This window comes from Aspergillus lucknowensis (assembly GCF_044049455.1).
Source record: "Aspergillus lucknowensis strain CBS 449.75 chromosome Unknown BJX67scaffold_20, whole genome shotgun sequence".
NCBI classification, from domain to species: Eukaryota; Fungi; Ascomycota; class Eurotiomycetes; order Eurotiales; family Aspergillaceae; genus Aspergillus; species Aspergillus lucknowensis.
This window is the reverse complement of record NW_027263564.1, coordinates 307,468-330,581: the sequence shown is the minus strand read 5'-3', so window position 1 is coordinate 330,581 and position 23,114 is coordinate 307,468. Positions and strand designations below refer to the sequence as shown.

Genomic DNA, 23,114 nt, shown 5'->3' with positions numbered 1-23,114 from the left:
TGGATGAAAAGGAAGGCCTACCAAGGAGCAAGAGAACAGAACCCTGATCTACGAGACTTCTACTTCCACAACGTATCCGAATTTCATTCGTACCAGCTAGTTTACGTTGATCAGTCTGGATGTGATAAGCGGATAGGTCTCAGAAGGACAGGTTGGTCTTTACTGGGAGGTGCCACTCTCTTCGGTGAAGTTTAGTTGTGGCTAATTTTATTAGATCCAGATTAGCTGCCTATACCCAAGATGGTATACTTCTTTCTTGTGTCTTCACCGGCTCAATGGATGCTGTCGTCTTTGAACATTTTATTGGGCAGCTACTTCAGCACTGTGGCAGACGGCCAGAGCCAAAATCTCTGCTAATTATGGATAGTGCATCCTTCTACCACTCTGATAGACTCAAGCAGATGTGCTCTGAAGCCGGGGTAAAATTATTGCTCCTCCTGCCATAGTCACCGAACCTGAACTCTGCTGGGTAATTCTTTGTCGAGTTGAAGGCGTATATAAGCGAAGGTGGGAATACTACGAAACTTTGCCTGATCAGGGCTTCGGTGCTTTCCTGCAAGCATGTTTCTATACTGTTGGTGCGAAAAGACGCAGCGCCGAAGGTCACTTTCGACATGCCGGCGTAACCATTGGCGAATATGAAGACGACGACAAAGGGGGGACTATTATCTTTGTGGAGTGGGTTCCTTGATACAGACAATAGACTTTTGCAAGATAGCTATTTTCAAATTGGCTAAACTAATGCTCGTATAAGCATTGCTACGTCACACAACTTAGTTACCAGAGAACTCAAGTGTCAGCCAGAATAGCTCTTCACTCAGAAGGGTTGACCCTTTTGAATGGAGTGGCGATTTCTCACAGCACGGAGACGTGCACAGGGCATACTCCAGAGTACTCCGCTTGTGTGGGTCACGTCACTCCCCGGGCCTCATCGCCTCGCCGGCCAGTCAGAGCCCTCGACGAAAGATGCGGTTGTGGTTGGGAAGAAAGCGTAGTATGAGCCACCCGTTGACAGAGGTGCGAGAGATTCAAGATTACTCGGCCCGGAGGTAAACAAGCAACGGGATGAAAGCGGATGAAGAATCCAAGTTACTAACGAAGGTCGATCTCGCGGTATTTATAGGACCTTCACGTTGACCATACTAGGAAAGAGCGATTGAATGAAGAGGCGAGGAATGACGCTGGCCGATTCTCATGTAGTCAGCGGGCGAGTTAATCCGTCACCGGCTAGGTCGACATGATTGTCAGCTTGCCAAAGCTATTCTGCTTAATCGTGCAAAGCAATTGCCACGCGCAACAAGTCTAGGACGGGAGGATTACGATAGACTTTGAAAGGAGTGTCTGCTTCTGAGGCAAGATGGGTTGCTTGCTTAGGATCATTGGCAGTGCCTGACAAGGGGCCTCCCGAGTCCGCCTTGAGGGAGTTGTGCTATGAACCTTGCTTACCAACCTCTTCCGTTGATTGAATTTATAAGACGAGTCTAGTATCGTGATGCAGTTTCATCCGTCTCTCTTTCTCTTGTCTTGTCTTTCATTATTCTTCCGTGCTGGCCGAGACTCACTATCAAGTACTCCCCAGTGGGATATAGATGGCAGATTCTGCCTGCTGACTATATTTTTCTTGTGCTTCTTCCAAGACCAAGAATGATACTTCCACCCCCGAACGTCGGGAACAAGTCGCAGTCTCCCTGGAACGCTTCTGTGGCTGAATGGACATTCCTCCCCCCGTTGGCGGCGAGATCTTCACACCTGATAGTAGGCTGATAGATATCATTCCTGAACCATCCCCATATGGCTACAGATGAGGCTCGAGTTTCCCAAATCTTGGCTCGTTTGCTATGGTACAAGGCGCAGGGGTATCATGCATGCCAATAGATGGGAGACATCGGCAGGACTGGCGGTTTCAGGAAGTTGGAGGGTAGAAAAAGGCAGAGAGAGGACTTCCTCCACCCCTAGGTAAGCTTCTTACCCCCCCACCGTGCAGCCCCCCAAATCCCTACACCCCCAGCAGCCACGAGAACCGCCGAAACAGTACTATACCAACCAACGCCTATCGACTCAGCCGCCGGAATCGCCGTCGCAGACGCCACAGCGCCAAAGATATACCGGATAAAGAAGTTCCCTGCGATCAGCTCCGCGCTCCGCTCCGGCATCACATCCAGACAGTACGTGTTCAGGCTGGGGAAGCAGAAGAGCTGCGCGACGCCCTGTAGGAACATGAAGATCACGGGGAGCGCAAGCCCGCCGAAGGCCCGTTCGACGGACCAGCCGTAGATGAGCATGCAGGCGGGGATGAGGAGGACCATGAAGGGGACCGCGGCGTAGAGCCGGTCCCCCGCGACGAAGACGTTGCCGCGGCGCTGGAAGGATCGTCGGGCGACGTGGTCGGCCCAGCGGCCGCCGCCGAAACTGCCAACGATGTACCCGATTCCTGGGGCGAGGAAGAGCAGGCCCGATTGGAGCGGTGAGGAAAGGTTGAAGCGCGGGTTGAGGACGTATCGGATGGGAGTGAAGAGGGCGTATTGGTTCCAGACTAGGGAGCCGCTTGCGAAGGCAGTGACGAGGAGGCTCGGGTACTGGAAGGGGGTGATGACACGCCACGGGTTCGTCATCGTGATTAGGACCTTGATCTTTCCGGTGCGCGTAAGGCCCTTGAGTGGACGGGGGGCAGTCTCGCTGAGCGTCTCCGGGAGGAAGAAGAATATTCCAAATAAGGAAACAGCTGCGAGGGCTGTCTGCAGCCAGAAGATCACGCGCCAGGTGGTGTATGTAACGATTGCGCCGGCCAGGAGGGGGCCGACGCATTGGCCGAATAGGGTTCCCGTATAGAACCAGCCGATGGCTGTTGCTCGCTCGAGCGGGTGGTAGAGATCTCGGATTGTGACGGGGCCAATGATCAGCACTGCTGTGCCTGCGAACGCGGTGGCCATACGGAAGACCATAAACGCGGCGATGTTAGGGCTTAGTGCTGTTCCGATTGAACAGCCTAGAAAGGTTGTTACGCTCGAGAGATATGACTGTCACATGCTTAGCATTTTTCACTCAACATATGTGTAGGGGTAGGATACCAATCGCCGTCCAAGAGTCTGACACCACGGCCCCCAGAAACACGGACTCAGCGCCATGAAGACAAGATACAGGGCATTGCTCAACCCGATCACCGAGCCGGAGACGCTGTACGCCTCTGCGACATTGGGGATAGCCGAGAGCACAGATGTGCTCGCCATCGGAGACAGGAGCCCTGTCCACGCCAGGACGACGACCATGAGGGTCTTGCGGCGGGCTGAGAACCGATTGAACTCGTCATCTGGGGTATCGCCGATGCCTGGCCGTTCGGCAGCATTCATATTCTTCTCGAGTTGGCTTCCGCTCATTGTGTCGGTGGGTCTGGCCCAGTTGTCGTTGGTTTATCCGGGTTCTGGTTTGGTGAGCATGTCAAGAGATGGGGTTGGGATTGTCACGCAATTGTGCTGGAGTAGAGTCAGCGTCTCCATTTAATTGAAGGCATTCGAGAGAAAATTGAATGACTCGGAAGGGCTGCGGCCGATCTTTCAGGTCCAGATATGAAAATTCTTCGAGCTGCGGTACCTCGGGCCAATTGTGCGCTGGGGGCGGATAAGAATCCGGTGGAGTTGGCATCTCCGTGCTATCAGATGGTCCAGATCCGGACCAATCAGTCGGTCATGAGTTGTGACAGCGAGGATCTGTCACAATCTGGCCAATGCACCCAGGTCTCGAATGAAGTCGGAGAGCCCTATCTGGGCAGTCCGCGGGCATTGGGGACCTCTCCTGCTAGAGGTCTAACTCGGCTTCAGCTCCTTTACAATTTTGCCACATCTGCTAGGAGTCGACGTCCAGACAGTCGCTGGGAAGGATTGAGCATAGTACAGGAGCTCATTAATGCATGTATAATCATGACGTGAGATACACACTTCAGATCGTGGTGTTGTTGGTCATTCTTGTACACCAAAAGAAAAAACATAAATAGAAAATAACAGTAAATAGATAAAAAGTAAAATAAAACAAACAAACAATAAGTGAAAAAGTAAATAAAATGCCTGTTCCAGGCAATATTAGGGGGAGAGGAGACTGATTAACACCACCTTCCATCGCGTGCGTGGTGGTTGTATCTGCTGCTACGGAGACGCTCTATCAAGGATCTCTCGCCTCCTCAAACGACCCCGCTTCGATACCTACCGTACCCTCGATACTTGGGAATTCTCATCCCTAATTATTGTTCTAGCCTACTGTAAAGTTCACTAGCGTATCGATCGGTGTCACAATCATCGGCTACAGCCTCTTTGGGACGCATATCTAACCCTCAACACGAAAACCCTAGCAGACATCGTCACTAATCCCCCATTACATGGTGTCTGCGTGATGTGGGTGGCGGGAAGACGGTGGAGTGGCATTACAATATGCTTGATTTGCTTCACGGGGAGAACATTCATGTGAGGGTTCGGCGGTTGGAAGGGAGGAGAATTCAGGTACGGTGGTTGAAGGACTGGGAGTTGGAGCTTCGCTCGATATCTAGGTAGATACTCTATCATGTAAATACGAGGTAGGGCAAAGACGTCGGCCAGGTATCCAAGGCAGTCAACGTTATAATCCCGTTTGCCTCGGAGCGCAAAGCCGTGGTGAAGCAAGAACCAGCTCCCTGGCCAGCATCCTGTGACTCCAAGCCTTTATGTCTCTGTTGCCAGATATACGCTACGGTGGTGCGCGCTTCGTGTGAAATAAGCAGTACCTATCTCTCCGTGGAATGTACCCCAATATCTCCCCCATTGACATAATCTCATACTGGAGGTATCAACTTCAACCCCTAAAGCTTCGCCCGTATATCCTTCAAATCCTCGCCCCCCTTGACAATCTCATCCTCCCAGTAATTTGGATTCACGGTGACCTTATTCAGGGGGTTCAGCTGGTGAGCACGATTAAAGAGATCCTCGTAGACACGGCCGTCGTAGCGGCCAAGGGCACTGACAGCTGTTAGCTGTATCACGAAGAGGGCTGGCACCTATTTAGTGCTGGTATATGTGGGTGGGCCTACCTATCAAGCAGATAATCCGGGATCTTCCACGAATCGACCAGGGGCACCGCGTGTGGCCGGATCCGAGCCATGAGCTCGTTGACCCGAGCGGGAAGGACATCGAGTTGCGCGCGGGATGCGGCGCCGCAGGTGAAGACTGTCAACAGCGTGGGTTATAACAAGTTCCTCTACAATGGAACAGTTGGAATAATATGGACGTACACTCGTATCTATCAGCTTCCAGTGTGAAGGTCGCGAAGAGGCGGAACAGATCGCGCAGGACTGCTTGTGTAGCAGCAGGCAAGTCCACATTCGAGACCAGGGCGTCGTGGAATTTTGTGACAAGGATGGATTGGGATTGGGCTCGCCGATGTTAGTGAAGCAAGGTTGATATGGGGAGGGTGATACCTTTGCTGAGTTTGTGGAAGTCTGTCATCAGCGACGTCCAGGGTTGCTTCCTTACTACACGCGCTTGGTAGACGTTGTACGCCTGAGAGTGTTAGCTAGAGAAACGACTGTAGATCAAGACAGATAGGTGTACCAGCGCAGTCGCCCTACGCTGAAAACTCTTGACAAGGTCCTCGTCGCTCCCAAGAATATCATACGACGACTCTTTCCCTGCCCCATCCAGAATCAGAGGCAAAGAAGCCCTAAACTGACCATCAATCTCATCCGCCACAACCGCGTTCGGCTTCTGCAGCGCCGCTGTCATCTTCTTCAACATATATGCCGCCGTCTGTTGCGTGATCATCCAATTATCCCCCTCCACCGTCGGCTTTGATAGATAGTCATTATTAAGCTGGATAAGCCCACTCCCACCGCCGAATCCATGCCCCCCCAGCGCGCGTCGACAAGTCTCGATTCCATCCGCTGCGAGCGTCGTGCATAGACTCTTCAGCCCAGACGACATGCTGTGCATGTACGCCAGACTGCTGAAATTGCCAGACTCGATTTCCCGCCGCGTGTTGGCGTAGATGTTTTGCATTGCGAGGGCGGTATAGTGCAGCGCGAACGCTATGGCGAGCAGTGGGAGTATGCGGATTTGAACTGTTGGGTAGTCCAGGACTGGGAGTTCGGGGCAATTGGAGGCGCCGTCGCGGTCTGGGAATTGGCGGCGGATGGCCGTGTAGCGGACTGCGACGGTGACGGCGCGGGCGAGGACGAGTCGGGCGTGTTGGATGATCTTTGAGCGCATGTATGTCAGTGTGCCGTAGACGACGGCGGATTCCGCTGGTTTCGTGTATTTCCCTGTGACAGGGTCGACGCCGGAGTGTCGGGACAGCATTGCGGAGTGGGGTATTCTACCACGGTAAATTACCTTCTAACAAGCATAGCTTGAATGCTAGGGCTCAGAGGCTTACCGGAAGTTGTTGAAAAGCATGTATGCATTATCCATAGTCGCATAGCCATACTTGGGCCCGATATCCCCAATCACGATCCCCTCGAACGGCTGGTGCGTCTCCATATCCCGCACTTGGACGATGAACGGATGAGGACCATACGAGACGTACTTCGTCCCCAGAGTTCCATTACTCGTCCTTGAATCCGGCAGAAGCAGCTGCGCAACGACAATAGCATGATTCGCTGTCCTCCCGAGCGCGCCATTCCACCACTTACTCGCGGTCAGCGTCGGGCTATGAAGCACGAACTCCCTCGTGCCCGGGTCATATCGCGCCTCGAGCTCAAGCCCACGGACATTACTCCCATGCCCGAGCTCCGTCTGCGCGTATGCGCCGATGATCTTCCACGCCTCGATCTGGGGAAGCCAGTACGCACGCTGCTCGTCACTCCCTTGCTCGCGGATGGTTGTGACAAACATCCCCATGTGCAACATGTACGGACTAACGTCGTCAACAAGATACTCGGCCATCTCGTGCTCCTCAGGCGCCCATCCGTGCTTGTCGGCTAAGCGACGGAGGAGCTTCCCCCGTGCGAGAGCGAGCTTGAACCGGTCTGGGCGGGAGAGATTCTGCTGGTGGGATTTATTGAAGAGTGGCTCGCTCTGGACAACCGCGAGAACTTTGGACTGTCGAGAGAGGAATCCATCAGAACCAAGGAGATGGTTTGCAAGGGCCTCGGTTGGTACGTTGGATTGTGCGCGTTCTCTGGCGAGGAGCTCGGGGCCGCTGGGCTGGCTGGGGCGGAGGGACTCCGTGAAGTCGTGCATTTTCACTCTGTGTGATGACCTCAGTTATTGAGACTTCATCGTTTACCCAGAGGCGTCAGCTAATTTATGCTCCTCTCCTCGGTTGGTGCCATACGACCGAGGATAGCATACAAAATCGCCGAGTGCCGACTGATATCCGGCGCTTCGGCGAAATTCAACCCACCTCGAGATACCCGGAGCCGAATCGGGTAGCTCAATCTTGATGGTATAAGAACAGAGCATGGTCTAGTACTCTTGTCACTATATATGAAATGCAAAGTCCCTTTACTCATAGCGCAGACCGTCACCAATGGACAAGCTGAGCCAATATCAACACCCTGGCCGAGGAGACCGGACGCTCTTGGTTCCCCGACATGTTGGCGAGAACGTCCTGCCCAACCTGCCTTTTTTCGAAAAGTTACTGCGCTATGCGCATCGTCAGCCTCCCGGGGTTGCGATACGGGATTTGAATGCGGGAGTTGAGAAGACGTATTTGCAGCTTCTTAGTGATGCCCTTGCTCTGAGGAAAGTGGTGAGGGGTGCTCTAAGTGCTGAGACGCTGAGAGATCTGGATAATGATCAAGAAGTGTTTATTGCTTTGATTGCACCTGGAGGGTACGAGTATGCGGTCGCTTTCACTGCGATTATTGCATTGGGTGCTGCTGTGGTTCCAATAAGTAAGTTACCCTCCGCCATATGGTGTATAGATGTTAAACAGAACAGCAACCGCCCTCCCAGTGGAAGAGGCAAAGTCTCTTGTCCTGCGCTCGCGGTCAATTGCAATAATCTCGTCAAGCAACGCAGCATCCCTGGCGCGGGGGGTATCAGCCGCCCTTTCAGAACGCGGTTTACCAACCCTAACAATATCCCCTCACCTCCGTCAATCACCCCTCCCAGCACACTCCATCATAGTCTCCTCAGATATCGTGCCCAACATTAACGCTGCCGCCCTCGTAATCTTTACCTCAGGCACAACCGGCCCCCCCAAAGGCGCCGTCCAACGGCGGAGCTACCTCACCACCGCCGCCGAAGACGTAGCAGACCACTACCGGCTCACGGAATCGGATACAGTCCTGCACCTACTCCCTGTGCACCATGCAACAGGGATTGGGGTGACGTTCCTCTCGTTTCTCCTGTCAGGTGCATGTATCGAGTTCCGTGGCGGGAGCTTCGACCCCGCCTGGACGTGGGAGCGGTGGCGGAGGGGAGGCGTTACGGTTTTCTCAGGCGTGCCGACAATATACACACGGATGATGAGGTATTTCAATACACATATTGCTCCTCTGGCGACTCAGGAGCGGGCAGCGTACGTTGACGGAGCGAGGAAGTTGCGCGTGCTGCTGTGTGGGACGTCCGCACTACCCAGTCCTGTGCATGACTTCTGGTCCAAAATCTTGGGCGGGAAGTCCATTCTCACGCGGTATGGCGGGACAGAGTTCCACGCTGTTCTGAAGGCTGCCCTTGACGGTAGTACGCCGGTGAATAGCGTTGGACTAGTGTCGCCTGGTGTGAGTTTGAAGTTGACGGAGGAGGGGATGGTCCTTGTCAAGGGGCCGAATTTATTTTCAAAGTACGTCCACTCCTAGCAAGCGATTTCTTCCCCAGGTCCTCTCCATCTCGTGTGGCAAAAAGCCTGACAATGGTAGGTACCTCCACGACGAGAGAGCCACCGCAGCAGCGCACGACGCCGAAGGATACTTCATAACCGGCGACATCGCCCGCCGCGAAGGCGACAACTACTTTATCCTCGGCCGCGCGTCAATTGACATCATCAAGAGCGGCGGGTACAAGCTGTCTGCATTAGATATCGAGCGCGAGATTCTGGGGCTCGAGTATATTGGCGAAGTCATGGTTGTCGGGGTTGACGACGACGAATACGGACAGCGTGTTGCTGCTGCTGTTACCTTGAAAGATCATGAAAGTGGTTTAAGCCTGGATAAGCTCCGGCATGATCTCAGGGACAGATTGGCGGGGTATAAGATGCCGACGGTGCTGAGGGTGGTGGAGGGGGAGATTCCGAAGTCTGGGACGGGAAAGGTGCAGAAGAAGATCCTAGGGCCGAAGTATTTTGGAAAGGAGTATAAGTGGGATCCGGAAGTGCAGGTTTGGGAGAGGAAGGCAAAGGCGAAGCTGTGATGCTTCTGCTGATATAGCATTCCAGGTTGCTTAGAATGCAGATAGACAGCCTTATCCATCCATCACTAAAGCAAGCCATTATCAGAATAAAGTCTCTGAATTCCACCATATCAGAAAGCTCTGGTTCCACCAAGTCATACGTATATAGATTGAAATCTCCATAATAACCCTGTTCAATCTCATCATGCACAACCAATCTATATCTTCGCCTTCGCAGGCACAGAAGTCTGCCTCCCATGGACATAGCTAATCCGCTGAAACTTCTTAATCGCTTCTCCCCACAACTCTGCCCTCAGCGCCGCATACACCCTATCATACAATTAGCATCGCCACCAAGCAAACAACCCCCCAGAAGGCACTTGTATACATACCCCATCTTCGCCTTGGGCGCCCACGTCCTCCCCATCTTCAGCGCCACATCCAACATGCGCTCCGGCTCCGCAACTGCGTGCACGATCCCGTCTCGGAGTGCCTCGTTCCCCGTCCAGCGGTGTCCCTCGAGGAGCATCTTGGCTGCAATGTCAGAACGAAGCTTGAGGCGTGGCAGAGAGCCGATCCCGTCGAAATGCAGGCCCAGGTTCACGGGGGGCATGCAGAAGAAGCCGCGCTTGGAGTTCATGATGCGGTAGTCGTGGGCCAGCGCGAAGGGGCATGCGCCGCCGAAGGTATGCCCCGTTATCAGGGCGATTGTGGGGAATGGGAAGTCGAGGATTGTGTGGATGAGCTGCGTGCCGTAAGTCTTACTGCAGTTGAGATGAGGAGGGGAGGGGGGGGCTGACGTACGGGGTAGAATCCGTCAGAGTTAGCGAAGGGGTTTGTATCCGTTTCGTCGAGTTCAAGGCCCTATCATCTCTTGTAAATACATTGTATAGCCCCCTTCCTCTTCGTGCCATGAGACATACCGTGCACCAAAACTTCGCATCGCTCCCGCGCGTAATCACAGCACCCTCACTATCAGGGCCGAGAATCTTCTCGACCGTCCGAAAAGCCCGGATAAGCTCCTGGCAGTACCATGAGTTCAGGCGATTCTCAGGCGGCTTTTGCATGGTAATGACGAAGACGTTGCCGTGTCTCTCGAGGGAGAGGTTGCGAAATTTTCCCACCTCAGACATTGTGGCGTTGTTGGTTCTTGACAGAATGCGGCGATGGCAGATTATTCTACGAAGATTGGATGGCACCGTCTGATAGTTATTGCAGGGAGCTCGGCCCCTGTACTCGCATGCCGTGGCAGAAGCTCCACCGAAAATCGCCGAGTGCCGAAATGCGGGGGCTCTGCATGGGGAAAGCCGAAGAGATGGCCAGGCCCCGGGGGCCCGGCACGGCTCGGCTTTGGGAAAGCAAGGGCAGTCTTACAGGTAAGAATGCCGAAGATTGAAAGTCCACGATAACTATTCAGTTGGGACTGGGTACATTATACTCTCATGCAGCGACATCGCCATATATATCACAGTCGTTGAGCAACCAGTCTCCAATCCCTTCATACTCCATGTGGGAGAATCCCTCGTCGAGCGGAGCCTGCTGGGCGTGGAGTCCGGAAAAATCTCCGAATGGAAGTAGTCCATTACTCCCTTGCGTGTCATCCGGGAATTGCGAAGAATGTTCGCCACGTGGCAGTGATAACATTGTTGTTGGAACCCCTGGCTCTGCCAAATGCCCTGTGCTCCCAATATCTTCCACAGCAGGGTGTCCATGCCGTGAGTCTGGTGGCATGAAATCAGCCCACGCTGATGTAAGTCCCGGCCCAAATGTGTCAAAGAAGGGCATTTGGTCAGCCGGTAGTTTTGGCACCTGCGCTGGAGCACACTCGGCGAAGCGTGAGCGGTGCTGTTCAGCAGCAATGCTTCTCAGAACCCTAATTGGCGCCATTGCCGATGGCCAACGCTTCGCAAGCTGTTCTAGTGACGAATAGATCGTCTGCATATCTGATTCCCTCTTCGCCCATAGGGTAGGCACTCGGCGGCAGGAGAGTAAGCCAATCCCAGCAGCGAGGAGATAGAAAGTAAAGATCGAACCCAGGAATTGGACCTCATCGCGAGCTAGGAAGTCTTCGAATATTCCGACAACATAAGATGACGCGAGAATGGACGCAGCGGAAGGAGGATGGTGTGTAGATGGGGCACGGCAGAGGATTATAAGGCAGATGAAGTAGGGTATGTGGAGTTGTCGGGCTTCAAAATCATAAGCTCGCAGTCCTCTCTGTCTACTCGACGTCTGCCCGCAGGATTCAAAGCCCCGGAACATACGGAGAGGTTCCGGTAACCCGCGTATCCAACGTTGCAGAGACATGCCCCCTGACTGCCGTGTGCGGCGCGTTAATGAGTCCCGACGGCAGCACTGCGTTAAATGCCCTAGAATCGAACAGATCTCGACATAGGCAATGAATAAGTCCGGCCTCAAAGCCGAACCCCGAAAGTCCTCCACGCATGGAGGCTTCAGTTCGCTATCGCAAAGATTGACCGCAAGAGGACGACCCTGACCAGCAGAAATCAAACAATCCCTTGCCTATCGCGTCATCAGTTATGTTTATCAAAATGCTGCAATTACGCAACTCACAAACAAACTCCACCATAGCCTTCGTCTCAAAGCTCTCCCATCTTTGCCAGCCGGCTCCTTGTGTAGCCCGATCTGATGCGCTAATCCAACTCCAACATACCTCCAGAAGCTGCTCGTATTCGTAGAAACATGCTCTGGACACTCCGGGTTGTACCAGTGCAGGATACACACTGCCGCTATAACAGTCAGCGGGTTCTTCTCCCACCCAGACCAAAACAGCGCTTTCGCCCTGCGGTAGAACTCGTGTGAAGACGCATAGGCAGTCACCACTGGAGCTGAAGTGACCCGGCTAGCGGCGAGGAAAACGGACTGGAGGAGCAAGAGTGATGGTCTGTCGTTTCCAGTATCCTGTAACCAGCTTCGTTCCACAATCGGCATCCACGGCGCACACCGTGTCATGAATGTGTCGATGAGACTTTCTCGAATCGCGCGAGGGGGCATGTCAAACGCGCGTTGCAAGCGGAGGAGCTGTTCGTCGTCATATGTGGGAATCTCCGCCTCGGGGATTGGAAGGGGAGCCCCTTCATCATGATGGATTGACTCTTCGTCGCGGAAGTAGTCATTTCGTTCCATGTAGCCGCAGTGCGCGGTAATTGAGCTGTATGGGTTGTCATTCTCTTTGGCAGTGGTGGCCATTGGCATTGGGCCACCATTCAGCTCGTCTCCTGGCACTGCGGAAGTGCCTGATGTCGTGGTGGCAGGAGGGCTGATCTCCTGTGTCGTTCCGCCATGGGGGCTCGCGCTGCGGTGGCTCGGGGACGACGTGACAATGGTATCCATCCGCTGTCTCTTTTCGGGTTTATCTCGACTCCCCGTTCCCGGGTGTCGTCCCCTTCTTTTCGGCTGTCGTTGGCTGTCTGGCGTCAATCTTTATCTCCCACGACACGGCGACTTTTAAACTTACAGGCATGGCCACTGATGTCGCAGGCAATTTTGGCATTTACGGCCACTTTGGTCAATGATACAACGCACCTACTGAGGTTAGACTGGACGACCACGGCATGGATACAGAAGCAGATGCCTTCTCGAAGTCCGACCTTTTTCTTGTTGCACGCGACACAGGCGACCAGGGCACGCAGCGGAGGAGGGTTGTCAGTCTCGGTCATTTCGCTGGGACCGCTCATCGTAACGGAGAATAAGAAATTGCCGGAATAGTTATGAACGCAATCTTTTACCGCAGAGTCCACCGAGCTCGTTCGGTTAAAACGGGCTCTCGGTGAAGTTGACCGCCGAGCTGGCAGCTTCCCCGCACCGGCTGAGAGTGGCGGAGAGCCAAAAGATGGCTGACGATCAGGTCTTCTCCATGTCAGGTTTTGAAATGATGGGCACGACCGGCATTCACGAAGAAAATGAGTGTTATCACAAGTCGGAGGTGCCTCAAGGTCATAACTTGGCTCCGACAAGTGTAGAGCGATACCAATTCCCACAACCAGTACATGCTGCCAAGCATCCACAGCTCCAAGCCCTGACATGCCATCACGCGTAGTTATTGACACCCCAATATCTGCTCCAACAAAATTGTGCCGAGCGTCTTTCTCAAACGTCCAGCCTCCACAATCTCAACCTGCACCTTATCCCCCTCCATGACAACTGCCACCTCCTGGCAGGACCCCCTCCGTCTCGTGAACTTGCGACGGAAGATACGATGCGGATTGTCTTGGGTTCTCTCCGCCATCATCAAGTTACCATCCTTCTTGAAATTGCTCGACAGAAGGACTTCTCCGGAGCGATCCACGACTTCCCGGCTTTAATCCCCTCTCTCTGCGCACTTCGCAGTCAAGATCCGGCAGACCCGCCGGTCTGAATCTCGTCTGCCTGTTCCCAATTCAGCCATGATTCAGACACCAATTCAGCCACTGCCCAACACAGCCACAGCACTGCAGATGGAGCCCGGGCCACCCAGGCGTGTCCTGTCTCAGGTTGCCAGTTCAGTTCTCCCTCCTCGGCCTATCACGCATCACGCTGTCATCTTTTGACAGCCTCAACGATTTGGTTCCCCTTATTGGCTGCGAGGACATTCATCCCACTCATGCCAGACGAATCCGGCTGGCGTGCAGCTGGGATTGCCCAGGTGCCCACCGCTTCGTTTATCGCAGGTGGAGTTCTGGCGTCCGTGACCCGCACCTCGACATCCCTCTTGCGTGGACCCTGACTCTCATCGTGGTGTCGTTCGCCGTGAACTGAGGTATGGCACTCTCTTTCCCTTCTTCGCCGTCCTCCGAAAGAATCTTTTTCTTATCTCATCTCTTCTAGTCAAGCTTGTACGCACAACCGCCCGTGATTCGAAATAATGACTCTCCTTGCTCGCCGCCGCCCCCGCTTGTTGTTCGTTACCTAAATCGGCCCAAACTTCCGCCTGAAGACTGGAGATGCAGAGTACAAATCTGGCGCAGGAAGTATTTCGGATTGCCGATGACTTTTCTGCGCGTCTGGAGCGCCTACAGGCCCGGAATTGGGAAGCCCGGCCCTTTTATCGCAACGGCTCTGTGCGGTTTTTCTTCCAGACGAACAGGGAAAGCGTCGTGGCCTTTTTTGAACCCTTACTCCGGCTCCATGATTTGAGCGATTTGGATGCTAAACGCGTGTCCGATCTTGCCATCCAACACCTCTGTTCCGTTTTCGCAATTGTTCTTCGAATCCGCCCACGGGAAGATCTCACGATCTTGCGGCAATTCACCGAGCTTCTTGTTGTCAATAGGGCTATCGCCGACACTCCCCGACTGACAGACGAGAATCTCCCAATATCCCTCGTTAACTCCCAGCTATACTTCTCACAGGGAGCGGGTAGCTTTTTTGACACCCAGTTCCAGTTCTGCGCGATAACATTGCAAATGAATGGGCCGAATTACCGTGATGATTATCGATCCCAATGTCCCCTCCCATATCTAAGCCAGGAAAAAATAGGAGGTGGCGCCTTCGGCCAGGTTTACAAAGTCCTAATCGAGAGGGGTCATCTCAGATCAACAGAGGAAAGCTCCGGGAATCACGAACCTGTGTTCAGAGCGCGGAAGGATTTCAAGAGGGACCAAGCGTTTTCAGTCGAACTAGACGTGCTGCGGTCGATCATGGCCCAGCCACAGAAACACGATCATCTAGTCATGGTCCATGCCATTCTTCAATATGGAGACACGAGCAGCTTGTTCTTTCCCTTGGCTTCCTGCGACCTGCACCAGTACCTCAATGGCGAATACAGCACGAACGTGTCCGCCCCCACAACGTTGGAGCAGAAGAGCGCGGTATACAGGAGAGGCGTTGATTTAGCTGGAGCGCTTGCGTTTCTTCACGGGAGTTCCGGTGGGGTAGTTTGCTTGCACCTCGATTTAAAACCTCGCAATGTCCTCGTCTATTATGCAGGAGACCCCGAGAAGGAGATATGGAAAATTACAGATTTCGGCCTTACTCGGGTGAAGAACCAAGAACACTCTACTGCCGCCCCAGAAGTAGAAGGAGTTTACCTCCCCCCGGAGTGCGGGATGTCTAATGGGAGAGTAGCAACCAAGAGCGATGTGTGGTCGTTTGGTTGCATCTTCTCGTTGGTCATAACGTATATAGCAAAAGGGCCAGAGGGCGTGAAGAGATTCGCAAATCGGCGTGGTGAGCGGTCTGAAGGAGACTTCTTCTATGTCGCATCCGGAAACTCGCCTCCGCGGATATCGTCTGGGGTGACCGCTTGGTTTGACGACCTAAGGTCGAGCGCGGCGGGCGACGAACGAGAGACTAGGGTCATACGAGAGTCGCTTGACTACTTGCAGCACGACGTTTTGCACCCCACTCGTGAAAAGAGGGCCAGTGCGAGGGATGTCGAGGCCGCGTTGAAGGAAATTCACACCCACTTCTTCAGTCAAAACAATCCTCCCCCGTCGCTATCTTCCTCCCACAGTCCTCCGCAACATAGCACGATTCCTGGCCGATTTCGCTCATGGCCCTGGCGTCGATTGTCAGAAGCGCCTGTGTCCCGGCTACGGAACTTCGGATACGACTTGGGGACAAATGGGCTGGGCTTCAGGTTTTCACAGTTTGGAGGTGATTTCTTGGCTTTCTTTTCAGCGCACAGGATCCTGATCTGGACGGTGTCCGAAATACTGTCCGCCCCCGCGAATGCTTCGCAGATACCGCCACTACAGTCTCTCGAAATTCCTAATGAGTCAGTCAAACACTTCGCTGTGAGCTCCAATTCAATCTGTGCTGCCGTGGATGGCGATTCTTTTAAGGTTTTCTTTCCTGATACCGTTCTTCCAAGCCGTGCAACTGACTATCCACCAGTGCTACTTATATAATGTTGATAGGCCGTCGGCAGCTGTACGTGTTGACGACGGGGTGGGAGTCTCCTATGATCACATGGGTGGCATCAAGAGGGTTTCAATGTCTTTGGACGGAGCTCTTGTTGCATTTGTTATTACCCAGAGGCCAGGGAGGCCGGAATCGGGTTGCAAGATTTATCTTGCCTCGTCCCGACACTTGATCGACACAGCAGATGGAGTGGGGTTAGTTACTTTCATATGACGGTTCTTAACGATTGATTCTCATACAAGAACAGGACTAGTTACTCATTGCCACGATCTAGCCGCTCGAACTCCGAAGTCTCCGAGAGCTCGTTCCTGTCAGTGCCGATGGCACAGAACATTATTTTGGAACACGTCGAGGTTGGATCGGCCACCAAAATTCGGTTTCTGGACTTCACGCCTGATGGCAAATTTCTCGTCATTATCATTCAAAACAGCACAAGCGGCCTTTTGATCCGCGCTTGGGAGACCTCTAGTGGAAGAAAGTATTGTCGAGATTTTTCCATTACCAATGAGGTAACCAATTTTCCCCTTTTTCACTCGTCGTTTCCACTCCGAGTTTGGACTGACTTGTACTGGCAGTCGACCCAGAACCTTCGCTCACTCTTCACTGCATGCGTCCTGTATACCTCTCGATTGGCGGAGCCCTGCTTAACTATAATCACGGATGGCCGGCGGATTTTACACGTTAATCTCTTAAAACGGACCTCCAGCAGTCGAGAACTAGGCAAAGATGTCGACAGCATGTTTGTCTCCGACGATGGACAGTCTCTTGCTCTTATTGGGAGGAACGCTGGCCTGAGGGTCTACCTGCTACCTTTGCATGCTCCAGGTACGTCTGACTTTACCAGCACTTCGAAAATAGATCGCATATCCTACTCGGCCGCTCTAGATGCCGCAGCATTGAAAAGGGACGGTAATCAACAACTGAAGCTGCTGATCGCCAGCTTCTCTGGATCATTCCTTGAAATGGAAATTTGATACCGAGCGACTAACCGAAATATGAACATTCGTCAACTACCAATTTCCCTCCCGGCAATATACATCCGCCTATGGGTTGTTGAACCTGGAGAAGAAGACCATATAATGCAGAATGCGGTGTCTATTATCATGAACCTCATAATCATTCCTCCCAAGGATTTCCGTTAGACCGTCAGAATATCGCCGTTGGCCGATCGTTCCCCACGTTGTTTGGCCTTCTGGAAATACCACCAGTATAACAATGTGGCAGCCGTCAAGGGCACAGAGCAGACAATATATATCCAAAATTGTGGTGAGACAACGATGCGACGATTGTCATCCATCTCGAAGAAGGAATTCATGCCGAGGAGAGTCTGTATCGGCTGGTGTTAGCGGCCTCACACTCTGCAGTTTGCCATCCAATCCATATGACTTACCGCCATGAATGTGGAAGGGAGATATATGAGCGTCACGACTGTTATGACGCGAACCGTGGTGGAGTCGCGCAACATAAAATCAGTTTGACGCTTTGCTGTGTGCGCGTCTTTGAAGGAAAGGGTATCCGTAATGTGGGCAGCGATCCTCGAGATCCGACTCTGCAGCGACCACGCCGCCTGGCTGTACGAGTTCACCGTACTGGAATAATTGTTCAGCAGCTGTTTCATCGCTTGCACCTCCGCCTGTTGGGTACGCCCGCAATCCGAAAGGGCGGCATTGGCTTGGTGGAGCACCTCGAAGGTCTTGTCAAGTGAGCGGAAAATTGGCTGCAGGGCCAGGCATCGATTCTCAGTGCTGCGGACGGCGGTCAGTGACTCATGGTTGACGCGCAGCGGCTTGTCAAGTTCAGCCGCCACGGTGGTGTTCGCCTTCACACATCAGCAAGGGAATTCAAGGGCGTCGAGGCTGTGGACCTACAATCGGCAGCATTCGATCCTCCAAAGTCTTCAGATAATCCCGCCAGACATGCAAGAACGTCCCGAACAAGATACTGTGGATGAGAAGCGGGTTGCGAGGTAGATAAGTGTGATAGTCTGGTGATTGAAGGAAGCGCAGCAGGCGATTCTGGAACTGGCACTCTGGCCTTGAGTGCAAGAAGACGAAAGTGCTGTTCCCTGTCGCCATGTCGTATTTTTGATATACCCCCGTTTGTCGTAATACCCAGTTCTCTTTTCCCTTTTCCTCCAGCGGTTTTTCAAAGGCGTATTTCATGATGTAGATAATTTCTCGCCTTGCAGTCAGCGATAATGATTGCGATAATGATTTTGTATTTGGAAGCTGGTGCAAGAGCCGCCTACCGGTTGAATCAGCATTGAGTCGGAGGACAGGGGCACCGCTGTATCCCTCCTCGACCGCGTTAGGCTTCTGGTAGAAGAAAAGCGGCAGCTCCAGCAGATCTGGCGACGCTCCGACGGAATCGACAACCTCCTGGAACATATCGAGAGTGGCATTCAACCGGCTCCAGGAGTTCGACTGGCTGATGGAGAACACCCTCACTGCGTTCCGCTGAGGACAGTGAAGGCTTCGATAGCCACGCAGCTCGGCCAGCGAGCTCAAAATCCTCACGTTCACTTGGCCTTGCGCGTCCACATCCGTCCAAGTGACCTGACAATCCGACTCACCTGTCTTGAAGCATCTCCGCGCCACTGCCCTGCTCCGATAGTCCTCGCGATACGGGACGAGTGAATAAAGATCAAGCGTGTCGTCCCTCGACGGCTTGTCCGGCGAGGTCTCGAGCGCGGGGCCGGGCGGTCGCATCGGCAGCGTATTCAGCTCCATGCCTTCAGGTGCTTGCAGGTTGCGAAATCTTGTAAGTCATGGCCGAGAGAGGGACGATTCAGCGGATCTGGTTTACTTTTAAGAACGCAAATCATGCAACACGAAGGAAGCCGAGGGGAGCCTTGTTCCGCACTTCGATGATCTGGAAACGCCCCGCGACGGTAACATCAAACCCCAACTTCGGGCCTCGAGTGCACCAACACTTGAGAAAAAAACAGTAAAAGAAAAAGAAAATAGGGAAGGAATTCTTGGATTGACTGCTCTAGACCAACGACGACAGGACCTCATTCGCCACTCGAATCTTCCTCCCACAAGGCACTCTCAGCCTTGCTGTGAAGCGCCAGGGTCATTTCGAAATCTGCCTGCGCAAATTCTCACGATTAGCCAGCCGATCCTTCAGCCACCGACACAGCCTCAACAGCCCCCGTGCGGAATCAGGCGATGCTTACTCAAGCTCTTCCTGCAGTCAGTTAGCCTTCGGAACAAGTTCGAGAGTGGATCGCGGACCAGACAAATTTACCTCGGTGACTTCTTCTGGGGCATCGAACGACCAAACATCGTCGGAGAGCTGAGAGACCAAGAGAAGGCGTCAGAAGGGCGCTACAGCAGACATGGGCGAGGCTCAGAGATGCTTCCTACCCTGATGTGGAAATTCAAACCCGGATGGTCTGGGAATCTTCCTTCAAGCAACTCTTGCAACTTCCACCTCACGATATAACGTGCAGGCGCATCTTGTCGCCGCATCGTGGAGGGTGGCTGCGAAGGAGGCGACGACGACAGTGATCGAATGCTCCAAGTCCGACTGAAACGTGGCATCCAATACGTCTCACACTTCTAAAGTTAACTACTTATGAAGGTAGGGTATTCCCAGAAGGCTCGGACTGTGAACAAGATGCATCAAGCGGATGGGTGATAGATGGCAGTGCGCTCCCGCGAAGCTTTCGATGTTCGGAAGATATAAGGCAGAGCAAGAGGCAGCCATCAGCACCTCCGAGGGAGGAGGCTCTGCTCTCCGGACCATCAGGTGCGCTGTTCACGTTTCAAAAGGAGGGGAGACCAGATATGCGCGCCTGCAATGATTGGATCGCTTGAGCACGTCTCGCTGGATTTCCTCCTATCAACGACGACCAAACGCAGCAGCAAAGTGAGCGATTCACACCGGCAGGGGAAGCAGAAGCAGGCGTGGGGTGGTCATTTCCCCGCCTCGCCGTGCAAGGCTAGCCTCGGATCCATTCCCTGTTCCAAAAGGCATGGCGTCCACTGGGCAAAGAGCCACACCAGAGCGCGCCCGAGGCAAATATATTTGCGCAGCCTCCGCGCCGCGAGACGATCGCACCTTGCCCTCCGTCGACACGAACGCGGAGACGCCCAACAGTGGCACAGCATGGCTTCACATCACAGCATCGACGACGGGCTCAATCTGAGCGACGTTGATCGGTTCCCCCAGCATCGCGGTCCAAATCTCTCCACCAATTTGGGCGAGACCCCGCCCGTGCCACCAACCTCCGCCAATCCACCGCAAACGTCAACGAGAATCAGCTCGCCCGAATTTCCCGAGAGCATCTCTGCGACCCAAGATGACCCGGAAAGGGAGCCTACGGATGTTGTTATTCCCAATCGTGAGAAGGATCGCACTGTGAAGTAAGGGAGCTTGGTAATTCCGGTTTTCCAAGGCATTTGCGGAGCATTGGCTAATCACTTTCTGTCATCTTGATAGTCGACGGCTGCGGGGGATTCACGTCTTTGTAAGAGCCCATCGGAATTCAGCCTTGTTTTGCGATCCGCGGCCGGTCTAACGTCTCTCGTCCAGATGATCACAATCGGTGGAACCGTAGGGGCTGGATTCTACGTTCGGAGTGGCACGGTTCTGCGTGTAGGCGGGCCTGGAGCGGTTTTAATCGCCTTCACGGCCATGGGGCTATTGGCTTGGATGGTAATGCAATGTATCGGCGAGCTACTTACATTATGGCCGATATCTGGCGCCCTTGTGGAATTCGTTGCCAAATTCGTCGACGAGGATCTGGGTATCGCCGTCGGGATCGCATACTGGTTGGTTTCCTTTTATGCTCTTATAGATACTGATCTAACTAGTCCCCGCTAATAGGTTCACCTACTCGATAAGCTTTGCGGCCCTCATTGTGGCAGCCGCTGGAGTGCTTGATTTCTGGGACCCGGGGAAGGCGATCCAAGGAACCATCATGTTCTTCGTTGTGCCCCTCTTCCTTGTCCTGCTGAACAGCTTCGGTGTCCACGTATGATAACCTACCAAACTCTTGCAGCGTACGACGCTAACGGATGTTAGATTTACGGCTTGACGGAGGTTGTCGGTGGTTTGCTGAAGATCCTCGGCGTCTTCATTGTGATCGTGTGTATGATCACAATCAATCTTGGAGGTACGTCATCCCCACAATCTCACACGTACCAAACCTCACCGGAATAGCGGGCGAGAACGGGCATATCGGAACTACAAGTAAGCCGTCCCACCTGACACAATGGAGATAACACTGACATAGACTCGGCAGATTACAAGCATCACCCTATCTTCCCCTTCGATGGTGTGGCTGCCGCCAACTGGCCTACCGCTCTATTGTTAGCATCATCTATTCTATCCCCTCCGCTGCAAGGCTAATTATCGTAGTAACGCGTTTTCCATTGCTGCTTTCGCGTATGTTGGGGTCGACATTACCGCTGCTACTGCGCTTGAGGCGCGTCCTGATCGACGACGCTCGTCGTCGGGGGAGGCAGAATCTACTGGTCTCAAAGGTCCATGGCCGTACATCTCAGTCCGCTTCGTTGCGACCTGGACTGCTTTCCTCGTCTGGATTATCTATTTTATCGGGGGCTTTTTATTGAGCCTGAACGTCAATTGGGATGATCCCAATCTCCCAGAGCTATCGTGGCTCGGCTCCCCGGTTGCTGAAGCGAGTTCGGACGACCGAGATAAAATCAATTCCGACTCTGGGTATGTGATCAGCGCCGCGATTTCGAAGATACCCGGCCTTCCGGATATGTTTTCCGCAGTTATATTCATTACTATGGTGTTCTCTGCAAACACCAACCTCTACGTCGCGTCTCGCATGCTTTTCGGTCTCACCCGCAGACTGCCAGAAGAACGTATGTTTTCGTTTTTTGGGAGGACCAACAACTATCAGGTACCCGTTCGAGCGATGCTCCTGTCATGTTTCTTCATGTGGGTGCCATTCTTGTATCTCTCCAGGAATAATTCACCGGATACAACGACCTCCAGCGTAAGATCCCCCCGCTTCTTCTCCCTCCAAAGAAGAACATTGTTGACATTGTTGAACTAGCTCCTCGAAGTTCTGTCCCAAATGGGCTCCGTCAGCTGCATCATTGTCTGGGCATGCGAATGCTGGGCATTCATCCGCTTCTATAACTGGTGCGTCGGTGCTTCGCACACATCCAAACGAGATGATTCTAACAGCCTCCAGCATGTACCTCCACCGAGACGCCCTCAACGCGTCCGAACTCACTCGCCTCCGCCGATTCCCGAAACATGGCGTGGAAGACCACTACCCCTGGCGTTCCCACGGCCAGCCCGTGACTATGTACCTCGCTCTGTTCGGCTGCCTATTCGTCCTGACCGTCGCGGACGGCGCCTCGCTGTGGCATACCTGGGTGGGCCCGAGGTTCCTCTCTGCGTATCTATCTGTGCGTGCATAAGCTAATTACCTGGCGTCCCCAAAATATCCTTGCTGACATTCTTGATACTCAGGTACTCTGTTTCATCCCGCTCTGGCTCGGCATCAAATACTACAACGATCGTATCGCAATATGGAAGCTCGAGGACCTTTCCAACTTTGTCACCGTGCAGAAGAAACTCGATGAATTAAACCAGATTCGTGACCTGGCTACGTGGGAGGATAAGGACCCTCAGAAGCCCGGATGGGGGAATCTGTGGGGGTTTATGTGAGAGCGACATCCAACATCTCTGCATATATATATATATACACACACACACACATATATATATATATATATAATAATGTACCCGAAACTACATATTAACCTATTTCTGGTGGTTTTGTATGGGATTTTATATTTAGCCGCATTGTTTTGGGTATTCCCATAGCGAAAAAGAGGTTGACCGACGGAAATGGAAGGAGCAACCGGACGCCCGGACGGTCGTTGGGTAAATCCTTCGCTGACCTGAGTATGTATGTATATTGGAGGCTACCGGACTCACTACACGAATGGAATACTTAAGTACCAG

At 53.2% G+C, this 23,114-nt stretch overlaps 10 protein-coding genes across 10 annotated transcripts; 4 read left to right on the top strand and 6 right to left on the bottom strand.

Annotated features, from left to right (window-relative positions):
- Positions 1-1,952: 1,952 nt before the first annotated feature.
- Positions 1,953-3,374, bottom strand: BJX67DRAFT_381266 (putative MFS transporter; the record flags this gene model as incomplete). The annotated part of the gene is made up of 2 exons (XM_071032990.1): positions 1,953-3,017; positions 3,069-3,374. The coding sequence occupies 2 exons, from the start codon at positions 3,372-3,374 to the stop codon at positions 1,953-1,955; spliced, it is 1,371 nt and encodes a 456-aa protein (XP_070886231.1).
- A 1,448-nt stretch (positions 3,375-4,822) lies between these two features.
- BJX67DRAFT_388213 (acyl-CoA dehydrogenase/oxidase) lies at positions 4,823-7,196 on the bottom strand (the record flags this gene model as incomplete). Its single annotated transcript, XM_071034337.1, has 6 exons — positions 4,823-4,979; positions 5,051-5,186; positions 5,252-5,392; positions 5,438-5,519; positions 5,571-6,330; positions 6,391-7,196. The coding sequence occupies 6 exons, from the start codon at positions 7,194-7,196 to the stop codon at positions 4,823-4,825; spliced, it is 2,082 nt and encodes a 693-aa protein (XP_070886230.1).
- Positions 7,197-7,485: 289 nt separating this feature from the next.
- Positions 7,486-9,311, top strand: BJX67DRAFT_381264 (uncharacterized protein; the record flags this gene model as incomplete). The annotated part of the gene is made up of 3 exons (XM_071032989.1): positions 7,486-7,852; positions 7,899-8,745; positions 8,822-9,311. The coding sequence occupies 3 exons, from the start codon at positions 7,486-7,488 to the stop codon at positions 9,309-9,311; spliced, it is 1,704 nt and encodes a 567-aa protein (XP_070886229.1).
- Positions 9,312-9,386: 75 nt separating this feature from the next.
- On the bottom strand, positions 9,387-10,423 carry BJX67DRAFT_388211 (enoyl-CoA hydratase/isomerase family protein; the record flags this gene model as incomplete). Its single annotated transcript, XM_071034336.1, has 4 exons — positions 9,387-9,620; positions 9,683-10,035; positions 10,095-10,154; positions 10,214-10,423. 4 exons carry the CDS (start codon positions 10,421-10,423, stop codon positions 9,509-9,511), a joined length of 735 nt encoding a protein of 244 aa, XP_070886228.1. The 3' UTR covers positions 9,387-9,508.
- Positions 10,424-10,730: 307 nt separating this feature from the next.
- Positions 10,731-12,970, bottom strand: BJX67DRAFT_372134 (Zn(II)2Cys6 transcription factor; the record flags this gene model as incomplete). Its single annotated transcript, XM_071031206.1, has 5 exons — positions 10,731-11,479; positions 11,516-11,813; positions 11,865-12,717; positions 12,769-12,836; positions 12,902-12,970. The coding sequence occupies 5 exons, from the start codon at positions 12,968-12,970 to the stop codon at positions 10,731-10,733; spliced, it is 2,037 nt and encodes a 678-aa protein (XP_070886227.1).
- Positions 12,971-13,785: 815 nt separating this feature from the next.
- BJX67DRAFT_108480 (protein kinase family protein) lies at positions 13,786-17,332 on the top strand. The gene is made up of 4 exons (XM_071024284.1): positions 13,786-16,075; positions 16,128-16,348; positions 16,402-16,663; positions 16,730-17,332. Exons 1-4 carry the CDS (start codon positions 14,234-14,236, stop codon positions 17,126-17,128), a joined length of 2,724 nt encoding a protein of 907 aa, XP_070886226.1. The 5' UTR covers positions 13,786-14,233; the 3' UTR covers positions 17,129-17,332.
- Positions 17,293-18,883, bottom strand: BJX67DRAFT_372132 (uncharacterized protein; the record flags this gene model as incomplete). Its single annotated transcript, XM_071031205.1, has 4 exons — positions 17,293-17,481; positions 17,545-17,973; positions 18,023-18,330; positions 18,403-18,883. 4 exons carry the CDS (start codon positions 18,881-18,883, stop codon positions 17,293-17,295), a joined length of 1,407 nt encoding a protein of 468 aa, XP_070886225.1.
- Positions 18,884-19,025: 142 nt separating this feature from the next.
- On the bottom strand, positions 19,026-19,828 carry BJX67DRAFT_108737 (uncharacterized protein). The gene is made up of 4 exons (XM_071024287.1): positions 19,523-19,828; positions 19,396-19,451; positions 19,333-19,343; positions 19,026-19,241 (listed from the first exon to the last, which is right to left on the bottom strand). The coding sequence occupies exons 1-4, from the start codon at positions 19,697-19,699 to the stop codon at positions 19,168-19,170; spliced, it is 318 nt and encodes a 105-aa protein (XP_070886224.1). The 5' UTR covers positions 19,700-19,828; the 3' UTR covers positions 19,026-19,167.
- BJX67DRAFT_353476 (uncharacterized protein) lies at positions 19,523-20,622 on the top strand (the record flags this gene model as incomplete). The annotated part of the gene is made up of 1 exon (XM_071029125.1): positions 19,523-20,622. A coding segment is annotated over exon 1 (565 nt), but the record flags the coding sequence as incomplete, so codon positions are not given.
- Positions 20,418-23,108, top strand: BJX67DRAFT_108503 (amino acid permease/ SLC12A domain-containing protein). Its single transcript, XM_071024285.1, has 11 exons — positions 20,418-20,537; positions 20,601-20,628; positions 20,694-20,932; positions 20,988-21,135; positions 21,186-21,276; positions 21,324-21,353; positions 21,406-21,472; positions 21,522-22,131; positions 22,192-22,280; positions 22,333-22,552; positions 22,617-23,108. Exons 3-11 carry the CDS (start codon positions 20,694-20,696, stop codon positions 22,812-22,814), a joined length of 1,692 nt encoding a protein of 563 aa, XP_070886222.1. The 5' UTR covers positions 20,418-20,537; positions 20,601-20,628; the 3' UTR covers positions 22,815-23,108.
- The last annotated feature ends 6 nt before the right edge of the window (positions 23,109-23,114 follow it).